Here is an 11,892-nt window from a genome sequence, read left to right on the forward strand (position 1 = left end):
GAACTAACACACTGCATCATAGTGCTCAGCGGTGACATCATCATCATTTCAGGACGTCATCATCAACACGGGGCTTTCTTAAGAGCCCCATACCGCGGTACCTCGTCAGGCACGTTGGTATCAAACGCTCAGGGTGAGTCTCAGTAGTCTGAAGTGGGGTTCGTCTTCCGTTCCCCCCTCTCATTGATCTGCACTGATCTCAACATATTAGGAGAGATGAAGGTCGATATGGCAAACGCCTTACGAGAGGATCTCATCTCCCCTGTCCGGTTCTCTCACATCATCATATCGTGACGTTAGAATTATAAGGTTCTATCTCCGTCTAGGGCAGTTCAGAGATATTGAGCGTCAAAGTTTTTACATTCCATTATGTTTTGTGAGATGGAACCTTTGTATTTTATGAATTACTAACTAAAAAATTTAAACATTTTAAAAATAACACCACACAGGCATTAATAAACACCTAATGGATCAGATTATGTAAAAAACTAAATTTTGACAAAAATGGAGATAGAACCTTATAATTCTAGTGTCACGGTGGTGGAGAGCAGACAAGGAGTGGTATGGGGGGGTAGTGGCAGCCAAGGGGATAGTGAGTTGGACTGGTGATCAGAAGGTCCTGAGTTCAACACCACCACTAGCGTGCCCTTTGCGTAAGGCACTCTAAATTACTCCAGGGAGAGACTGTAGTCCCTATAATCTCTAATTGTAAATCGCTTTGGATAAAAGCGTCCGCTAAAGGGTTAAAATGTTAAATGGCAGCCTCTTCAGACCTACAGAGAGGATGAGGCACCCCAGTGAGGTCACAGTAAAGTGATATGGATCCTCTCCAAGGAGAGAACAGTCAGACCCCCCTAGTTATGTCACAGTGAGGGCTGGCTTTTGTGTCACGACTCAGTTTTGTGTCACACACAATAGGCAGGGGTAGAATAGAATTACACGACATATATTCAACCCCATACACAGGATGTATGGAAAGTGGGGGGGTTGAAGCATAAAGATGCTGTATTTGTAGGTCATGTATTCTAGGGAGTGTATTGCCACAAGTGTGCGCTTGTTACGGCCGTTTGACAAGATAACTACGTTCTACTCATGTACAGCATGTTGTAAGGCAGACAATTTACTGCTGATGTATATTCAGTATAGTAATCTTATTCGTTAACAGTGCATTGGTATTTGGCATAGTACAGTATGTAAACATCTCAAAATAGCACTACTAACTTCTTCTTGCACTGAACAATACAAGTCTCTTGTATTGTATGAAGGTAATAAACACATACAATGTAATATAAACAGATAAAGTATTATATAAAATATATACATTTAGCTAGAGATAGGGTATGCATCATATCCTCTGTCTTTCTCGCACACCCTCACACACACTCACACTCTCACGTACATGTTTCTGATCATTACTGACTAAGACAACACTTTTTTCTAGTTTTTTTAACATATCCTAAAAGTGGTTATAACAAACATTTTATAACATCTCTATAAAGCTTTTAGAAATACACACTGTGCAATACAATAAAAGACAAAGCTGCTATTTGGCCGAGGCCATGTCAATTTAGATATAAAATCCATACATTTCTGTGTTGTTCATATGTATAAATATCACACTAAGACTATTTCAATATGACAAAAAATGGCCTAAAAATACACCTGGACCTGAGTCCTGGAGTTGTACCCCATGTGTTGGGTGTCCTTTAGTTAGTGTGTGTGTGTGTGTGTGTGTGTGTGTGTGTGTGTGTGTGTGTGTGTGTGTGTCTGTGTCTGTGTGTGCGTGTGTGTGTGTGTGTGTGTGTCTACAGCAGACTCAGGTCAAGGTATGGCCCTCCCTGCTTGGTTAGGAATTGGGGGAAGGGCATCAGACCATCACTGCTGCTGGACTGACCAATCAGACTGCTCAGAGGCACTGACTCTAAAGGGTTCTAGAGAGAGAGACAGATAGAGAGGATGGGGGGGGGGGGAACAAGAAGACAAAAGGGGGTGAGAGAGAGATGGGAGGGGGGAAAGAAAACTATTAGCACAGGAAGGTAAGGTGACTAAATTGATAGTGGACCAGCACCAGAAGATAGCCGTCACCTGCTCCACCAACTGCCAGCTACACCCACCTACCAAACTACCACACCATCCAATCAACCTACGACGCCCCAAGTAGGAAAGGGTTAACACTAATTCCACTTTCTAAGACAGCAGCAGGTAGAAATGTTCTCATCAAGATGGCGGTTCAGGGGTAATCTGATCCTTCTATCAATTGTTGGGAGACCAATTCTACCAGGATACCCAGAGAGCTGAAGACACCCCTAACTTGAGCCCTGTGACCCCCTAATGATCCGGAGGCTAAATTGAGAGCCAGACCCGAAAACCACTGTCGATGTCCCGGATATGAAGACACACACACCCGACACCTTCAGCCAATCCTTACCTTCCTTGCCTGCCTTGGACACACCCCCTTAAATACACACCCACTCTTTGGGATGCGTAAGCAGAGTCCTGGCCGGGTCGTGAGCGTGCACGTGCCCGTGAGCGTGCATAAGGCCGTCCTCAGAGGCATACTGTGGTGTGTGGGGGGGGGGAGGGGACAGAGACAGGGGGCTGAGACAGAGACAAACACATACTGGTCTCTAGGCAACAAGGAGCTGTCACTCATATGTGCGGGTGGTGGTGGTGGTGGTTGTGGGGGAGGGGTGAACATGTGCTTCAAGAGGTTTAGCATCTGATATTAAATACTGTACATCCCAGCTTCCAAACTATTACTGGGCATCAACAAAGGCTGAATTCATCAATTATTTTACTACTAGCCCACATTTTTAAGTCCATGCTCCTCAAACATTATAGAACTCTCTCTTCTTCTACCAAATCATGTCTATGCAAGCAATGGTGATCCACCCATCGTAATAACTGTAGGTGTGTGTGTGAGTGTGTGTGTGTGTGTGTGTGCGGGGTGGAGGGGTGGAGAGGGAGAGAGAACAGGGAGGGCAGACCAGATAAACTAGTTTGATAGCCTCGAGGCAAACACAGAGAATGCCTGACGAATGCACACCCCCAGTAGGAGGATTTGAATACTTCACTTGGATCCTCCATGAGACATGTGAATGTGAGGCAACAATACGCTATAGGAGGGGCGGATATAAAGGACTGCAAACCACATAGTATATACTATAAGCACAGAGTATATATATAAGGTGTAATGTCTAAGGACACACACACAAACACAAAAACACCATAATTACCTGGTATCCCTGCACAGCGCTGATTAGCTCTTTGACTCCGTTGCTATAGGCCATGCTGTGCATGCGTACCATCCCCCCAGGAGAAGACATGGGGGAGGGGGAGGGGAAATATCCCAGAGCAGTGGGAGAACCAGGGGGACTGGATGGAGAACGAGAGGGAAGAGAGAGAGAGAGAGAGAGAGAAAGCGAAAGAGAGAGAGAGAGAGACCATTACAGCTGACAATCACATAAACACACATTAGTTTTTTCGACAGAGGAAACATTGACTCTTGACATATTCAGAGGGAGAGAGAGAGAGAGAGGTCACTGCTGTTTACTCTACCTGACTCTATACCTACGTACCACTGTTCAGTCATTAACTACCCTTGTCTGAGTCCTTCACACACACACACACACACACACACACACACACACACACACACACACACAAACACCCACCATCTCTTTGATACTATCTAGGGGTAATCATGTGTACCTGTGGGGTAGTTAGGGATTATATTTCTTACCTGGGGTAGTAGGCAGTGTAGTTCATGTAGAGTTGAGTTGAGGCGGGGTAATAGGCGTGTCCAGGTGCCATGGGGCGGGGACTCAGAAGCACCTGCCCAATGGGAGGGTAGAGTGCGGTAGCCTCCGCAGGAAGGATGTGAGGAGCAGGCGGGAAGGAGTAGGAGGGTGGAGACAGACCTGAGGAGTGGGGAGGGGGAGGGGAGGAGAGAGAGTTAGACAATAATGCAATGGAAAAGAAATGGACTGAACCCAGCATGCAGAGACACAAATCCACCATTCCCACCTTAAAGATGGCAGAAGTGACAATCATTCATATGCTATGAAAGGGACTTGATAGGTTCCCTTTCATAACATACAGTATTCCTGTCTTAGAGAGGGCTATAGCAGGTGGAGTGAGGTTCCAGTGGGTGCCTCCCAATAGTCTACATTGGTACCCTTTTCTTGTCTCCTCTCCTCGTCTCCTTTCCTTATTTGACAATGCTCAACAAGAACAGAGCAGGGGTAGGCAGAAAGTCTACCATGTGGCTGGGACCTTAGCCTGCCTACTCAAGTAAGTGCCGATGTGGGAGAGGAGAGGAGAGGAGAGGAGAGGAGAGGAGAGGAGAGGAGAGGAGAGGAGAGGAGAGGAGAGGGAGCCACTTTAGGTTGTTGAGAAGGCTTTCTCTCTCTTTGGCTTGTGTTGTTGAAAGGATAGCCTATCCCTTTATACTCTGTTCATTGTTTGTTTCCAGGAGAGGCAACAACAAACAATGACTACCTGACACACCTGTAATACTGGAGAATATGTGTGTGTGTGTGTGAGAGAGAGAGAGAGAGAGAGAGAGAGAGAGAGAGAGAGAGAGAGAGAGAGAAAGAGTGAGTGAGTGTGTTTGGATGAGCTTTCCTAACCCCTTACCTCACATTACCACATTACCTCACCACTACAAACACCTGCATCGCCATGACTACACACCAAGCTTCACCCACCTCTCCCACAGCCCCACTGATTGGTCAAGCACAGGTGACACTCACACACCAGACCGTCCAGTCCCAATCATCATCCCAAATTGACCCCTAACCCCAACCCTCTCGGCACCCCTTATGGATCTGAAAAGACTGTATGGGTGTAGGAAAGACGGTGATCGCTCCACCTTGCCCTCTGATTGGCTAGCCGAAACTAGCCAATTGCTTTCACCTATCCAATCCTTTCAGATCTACACAAATGCCTAGAACTAGGGGTCGGTTTGGAAGTAGGGTATGGTTTGGTATGAGTCACACACACCAAGCACACACAAGTCATTGGAACAGAAACTATTCAATCACAGTGTGTGTATGAAATTCAAGTGCAGATAGACTACAAGATTTCCTCTAGCATGCACACTTCACCAAAATCACACAGTATTACACAAATGACAACCAGGGGTCACACACACACACACACACACACACACACACACACACACACTCCTACCCCTCCTGGTCAGATCAGATGTCCCCATCCTCTAGATTAGAGCTCTAGATCAGAGAGAACCCAGAGAAGAGAGGGGGGGGGGGGCAGGGTTTAACCTCTAACCTTTGACCCCGGCCTGCCCCCATATGCAGCCCACCTACCTAGCAGTCCCGAAGCGACCCCAGCTCCCAGCAGCACTTACGTCTGGACTTACATGGCGGAGGGCTCAGCCCTGTCCCACTCCTGCTCCGGCTGTGTGTGTGTGTGTGTGCGTGTGAGAGGGAGCCTCCCATCAACACCAGGCCCATCTCCTCAGCGCTGCAGGGAAACACCTCCACGTAGCGGCTGTTAACCCCTCGCTGCCCGGGCTGCCCCAACATCACCTGCTTGTGGAGGCGCTGAGAGCAAGTGAACGCCCGCTCAGCAGAACGCATCTGGATGAAACAGTCACCTGATGGACGACCCTGGAGGAAGAGAGAGACGAAGACCGTGGTTACTCTGCATAGAATGATATGTGTGTGTATGTATGTATGCCTATGTGTGTATACATAATGTGTGAGTGTGTGTGTGTGTGTGTGTTAGTGTATCTGTGTATAGAGGTGTGTGCGTGTGTACCTGTTGATTGAGCACCATGTGAACTCCATGTGGTCTGATGTCTTGTGTGAACTCCCCTAGGAAGGCTAGTATGTCCTCTATGGAGGCAGTGTAGGGCAGACCCCTCAGCCTCAGGCAGTCCCTCATGCCAGCAGGAGGGGGCAGCAGAGACACCTGGGGCAATACTGACACCAGAGGGGCCGGGGCAATAGGGATCAGAGGAGCAGACGAGTACCTGTTCAACACCTACACACACATACACACACAGTGTTGGTTACTGGACATTCCTAGGATACACACATACACTAACGCTAACCCACAAACATTGATGACAGCAGCCTTGACTGCCCCCCCGCCCCCCACCCTCTCCTAAACACACACACACACACACACACACACATGCACACACACACACAGTGATGTCATCTGGCCAGTTGCCAACAGGACACCACTGTGTTTACAGTCCTGGATGGGGACTATAAAAAAAACTCCTCTACACTCAGCCAGCAAGGGAATGGTTAATAAGGGAATGGTTCTACACAGAGAGAGGAAATACCTGCTAGTCAGTGTGAGAAGCTGATATGTGTGTATGTGGGTGTGTGTGTGAGTGTGAGTGTATGTGTGTGTGTGTGTGTGTGTGTGTGTGTGTGACTGTGTGTGTGTGTGTGTGTGTGTGTGTGTGTGTGTGTGTGTGTGTGTGTGCGTTTGTGTGTGTGTGTGTTAACAGGGTAATCTTTCACAGACCATTGCGTTGAATGTTTACTCAACAAACCTCCCATTAACCAGAACGCCAGGCGGTAAGGAGGAAAGCAAACACACAGGTACACTCGCTCAGCAAGTCCTTAATTACATTAAATAGCTGGGCTCCATTTAAGCTTTAAGGGTTGGTTACACCCTTAAACCCTTAAATCCTCTTGTTACGTTTTCTTCAGAAAACCCTCTAGACAGAACAAGCCCATCAATAACACCTGTTGTACATACTCTCTCCCTCCCCAAAGCAAGGTACACTTACACCAGCCACACACACACACACACACACACACACACAGGCACTCTCACACACACACACACACAAACACACCCTAACCTACCTGTTGCACCTCTGCTGCAGTACTCTTGAACAGCTCGATGTATCTCTTGCCCAGGATGTCTTTGTGCTTCCTGAGAGCACACTGGGCATGCTCCTCACAGGTGAACAGTACAAAGGCGTCGCCGGTGGGCCGCCCGTCAGGGAAGCGCACAAATAGGATTCCGTCCTTCCCCCCGCTGACTGGACATGTCTCGAGAGGCCCTTCCTCTTGGGAAAAAAAGGTCAGCACCTGCTCGTGTGTAGCGGTGAAGGGAAGACCCCGCATACGCACGATCACCTGGTCCTCACGAGACAGAAACACGGCCACCTCACTTGAGGTACCTGACGCACGCGCGCCACACACACACACACACACACACACACACACACACACACACACACACACGCATACACACACACACACACACACACACACACACGAGAGAAGTATCAGAATGCGGAACATTTCAGGAAGAACTAGAGCTTGTGGGCTGTTATTGAAAAGGCAGAGAAATCATGCAAAGGAGTTTGTGTTGTTTCTCACCTCCTGCTATCTTCAGGAAGTCATCTCCTGTGGCTTTGTACACCTACAGAGAGGAGTAGATGGGCGTTGAGGAAGGAATAACAAACATCATTATCAATGACAAGTAAGGTAACAGTCAGTCAGGTGTACGTTACCTCTATGTATCTGTTGCCCATGTGGTGTTTGTGTCTTTGCAGGGCCAGGTCTCTGTGTTCCTCGTTGACGAAGCGTACCAGAGCCTCTCCGTTCCTCCGGCCCTGGGCATTCAGACACAAGGCTGCGCCACCTCTGGACAACACACAACATCAAAGGTTAGAACGCGTTGCAATACATACTATACAACACACACACACACTATACAACACACAAACTACACACATAGCCTGGCATTTTATGAATATACTGAACATTTACAGTACAACATTTACACACGCACGCACACACACACACACACACACACACACACACACACACGTACTTGGCGATGTTGAGTCCCCTGAAGAAGCGAGCGATGTCCTGGTCAGATGATTGCCATGGTAACCCCCTGGCTCTGATCACTGTGTTGTCACCCACACGCTCCATCTTACTGCTGCACGTAAGCACACAATCAAACATATGCACACACACACACACACACACACACACACACAATCAAACACATTACATGAGCTTAGAATTATAAGGTTCTATCTCCGTTTAGGGCAGTTCAGAGATATTGAGCGTCAAAGTTTTTACATTCCATTATGTTCTGTGAGATGGAACCTTAGTATTTTATGAATTACTAACTCAAAAAATGTTTAAAAATAACGCCAAAAATAACACCACACAGGCATTAATAAACACCATGTAAAAAACTCAATTTTGACAAAAATGGAGATAGAACCTTATAATTCTAACGTCACGATTAGCATTATGACATCCATCTTACTGCAGCAAATGTCTTGATGCAAAACGTCTCCTTACCAAGTGCCGGATTCAAACTTCTCATTCACTCTCTCTGGATTGGAAAAACTGTGACCTGTTAACAAGAAAACAAGAGAAAGCTTTGGTCCAGAGACACAGTGACATTATTATGCTCTTGCGACAAAGTATGTCTATGACAAGCTTTGTGTTAGAATACTGTTATTACTACTGCTATTAGAATACTAAATATCTCATTTGCATAGTGTCATTTCATGTATGTTAGAATGTCACTCACAGTGTTGCTCAGACAGCAAGGCGAGGACGATGTTGGCCATGGTCTGGACCTGCAGAACTGCTGTGCCTGCAGCCACTGGATCCAATATGGCCGCTGGATCCAACATGGCTGCTGTATCTGTGTCAACAGTTACACTCAGAGCTGAGAAGACAGCCGTCAAGGAAACAGACCACAGGAGGGAAGCGGGCAAGGAATCTGTGTAGCCTAGGTTAGAGGTGGGCACGAGTGTGTGTGTGTGTGTGTGTGTGTGTGTGTGTGTGTGTGTGAAAGAGAGAGAGAGATGTTAGTCCTGATCTGGTGGGCGTGTTGGGTTAGTCCTGTTGGCTAAACACTCAGTCTTTCACTGTGAGCTGAGAGAGATGCCTCCATTGTGTCTCTATTTGCATTTCAAAACATCCAGTCCTTTAGCCAACACCCTGTGGCCTGCAAACGTCTACGTGTGTGTGTGTGTGTGTGTGTGTGTGTGTGTGTGTATGCACGCGCGACATAAAAACTGATTCATCCGCTGTAATAAAGTATTACTATTAACATTAGCATAAACGAACACAAACCCCTAGCACCTCTGACTAGCACTGCAGGTTTTTAACGTGAGCGCAAAGGATACATTCTGCCATGTACTCCACGTCCAGAGCCTTGACGTCTGATGAGGGGAAGTGCTTCCGGAACTCTTTCCGCAGGTCAAAGAAGGAGGAGAAACAGTCTGGTAGCACAAGGTTCTGGAGAGGAAGAACATGAGAGGCGACCAATTAGGAGAGAAGACACAGAGTTAAGAGGGAGAGGAGAAGTCAATCAGATAGATAATCGGATAGAGGAGAGGTAGAGATGAGGTCAGCACATGTACCACAGAGAGCTGGGTTGTTATGGCCTAGGTAGGTGACATCTGCTTAAAATGATAATGTTGATAATGTATTGCTGCCATTCAGATATTTCTTCAATTATGTCAAAGTACAGGTTCCCTACAGTAGTTCTCTGTGACACTATAGGGTAAATAAGGAATTCAATATCAGGCCGCCGTTATAGAACTCCACTGGCCCGGAAAAACACATATAAAAAATCATTCATTCCCACTGCAACCACTGCCCTGAACATTTTAAAATAGGAAGCACACTGCATTTTAGCATTTTAGCTTTTTAAATCATAATACTGTTTTTATTACTATTATTTTTAAATGACTAGACTTTTTAAATAGGCACTACATAAACACTGTTATATCTGTCTGTTTTTATTGTATGTATGTGACCTATGTGTGTTTTTAATGTGGAAACTGTATTCTTGAGCTGCACTTCTGCCTGTCAAAGGAGAATTTCTGTCACTGTGTGACAGACAATAAAGCATTCTTGAATCTTGAATCTATGAGATATGCAAACACACACTGTTCTGTTCTCTTTCGACCCAAAATGTCAAGGAGACAATTTGACATGCATGACACTCCTCTTATACGTTATTTTCACATTTCAACATCATGTAGAATTCAACCGAGAGCAAAGTGCTGACATAAATGATTATTTGTGGTTCAGTGAGCAGTAAAGGCTGGAGCGTTAGGTATTGTCCGCCCTGGCTGCGAGGCGTGTACCCTCCCTGCATGCTCACCTTGCCTGCCGCCTCAGGGTGGATTACTTGGCGGATGTGGAGCTGCCCGTCCGTACACAAACACACTGACGTGCCAGCGCCTGCGCTGTTCACTTCGTTTGTCAATCTGAGATGAAACTGCAAAGCATACAGACAGAACATACTTTCACAAGGACATTCAACTCAGATTCTCAGAGTCAAACATCTCATATAAGAAGCGACTCACTGCCTGTTCAAGTCACAAAGGCCTATTCAATGACTGAACGGTCACTGTTACTTTCAAGATGATTGAAACTTTCAGTTCTTAACGGAGCACTTCACTCTGTATTTTGGTTTCGAAGAGCCGCCCAGAGAGCAGGAAACCTAATGTCATAGTAGTTAGTCATCCTCATTATGTAAATGACCTCTTTTGCATCCCTGAGCCATGAAGATCCACACCTCCTTATCATTAAACTGACTTTTCTATAAGTGTGGCAAGCTGTCAAGCCATGTGTATTTTATTCAAATGGCATGAAACTCACGTCAATCTATTGTTCAAAAGTATATTGAATACATTTAGCTATACGGAATGCTTAAAGGTTAATTCGTCAATATTGCTATAAATATGTTCATATCCAGGATATATTGGCTTATATCATAATATAATATAATTCACTTGTAAGAAACCTACAATTGGACTATCTATGTCTGCAAACTCCATGTGGGATGACCCAAAAAAATCACTAACAAAGTAATTTGTGGAATTTTAAGTGAATTTGAAAGACGCATAGATTCAGATGAATAGATTGATTGTAAAGGTAAGGACCTGGTTTAAAGCATTCTCCAGGCTCCTGGCTGTAGAGACAGACGTATTGCTCTCCTCCTCCTCCTCCCCTCTGTCCTCCTCCTCTTCCTCCTCCGTCCCCTGGGTCAGGTCTGAGTGCTCAGGCCTGATCAGCACCTCGTTCACCCTCCCTAACTGGACCAGACAGAGAACACACAAATGTACACACTTAAAATACACACTTAATAAAACTTGAAAAACCACTCCAGGCTTGTGCACAATGCAGTTACAGCAATTTAATTCCGCTGACAGCCACATGCAGAATAATCGAGATCGAGATCGAGAGAGAGAGAGAGAGAGCACATCGTGTGTTTTTTTTTTATATAAGGAAATCATAAAACAGATACGACATTTATATGATATATTAATATTTATATTTAAATATAATATGGATAGGATATAGTCAGAAACTTATTTTCCATAAGGAAAACGTTATGTATAGCCTACACACAGGCCGTCAGTAAAAAAAACGAGAATGTTTACAAATAGGAGAGAGAGCTTAAACACATAGATATAAATAAAAATATGACCCTACCTTTGTATGATTCTTCAGGTCCACCAGCTGCCAGACCACCTGAACCAGCTCCTTCTCGTCCGAGCCCAGCAGGTCGCCCCCCGCCCCAGAGGTGGTCGTGAACAACACCACCAGGTAGTCTACCTGTGCGTCCGTCATTTTATTATGATAAATACAAAGAAACTACCTCTAATCACACCAAAAGTTAGGAAAAATAAACTAATGCCACACCCCAGAGAACCCAATGAACTAGCCACCTACACCCAAGACACCTTAAAGCCTAAAGTAGGTGTGCTCTGCTCAACAACTCCAGGTATTTAGTGGCTTCTTGATTCCGTGAGAATCTCTATGCAGAACCTCCCGGTGCCTCACCCCTCATCCCAGAGTAATGGCTGGTTCCTCTGTTTCTGTAACCTACCTGTGTGCGCTG

The 11,892-nt window shown here is 45.8% G+C and overlaps 1 protein-coding gene across 1 annotated transcript; it reads right to left on the reverse strand.

Annotated features, from left to right (window-relative positions):
* Positions 1 to 1,805: 1,805 nt before the first annotated feature.
* Positions 1,806 to 11,621, reverse strand: esrp1 (epithelial splicing regulatory protein 1; the record flags this gene model as incomplete). The annotated part of the gene is made up of 15 exons (XM_080540602.1): positions 1,806 to 1,931; positions 3,237 to 3,375; positions 3,743 to 3,920; positions 5,375 to 5,636; positions 5,788 to 6,012; positions 6,858 to 7,177; positions 7,380 to 7,422; positions 7,514 to 7,646; positions 7,837 to 7,947; positions 8,322 to 8,376; positions 8,557 to 8,697; positions 9,161 to 9,272; positions 10,147 to 10,263; positions 10,931 to 11,083; positions 11,484 to 11,621. 15 exons carry the CDS (start codon positions 11,619 to 11,621, stop codon positions 1,806 to 1,808), a joined length of 2,253 nt encoding a protein of 750 aa, XP_080396728.1.
* Between the last annotated feature and the right edge of the window lie 271 nt (positions 11,622 to 11,892).

The sequence above is a fragment of the Nansenia antarctica genome (genome assembly GCF_963989245.1).
Source record: "Nansenia antarctica genome assembly, chromosome: 10".
NCBI lineage: Eukaryota > Metazoa > Chordata > Actinopteri > Argentiniformes > Microstomatidae > Nansenia > Nansenia antarctica.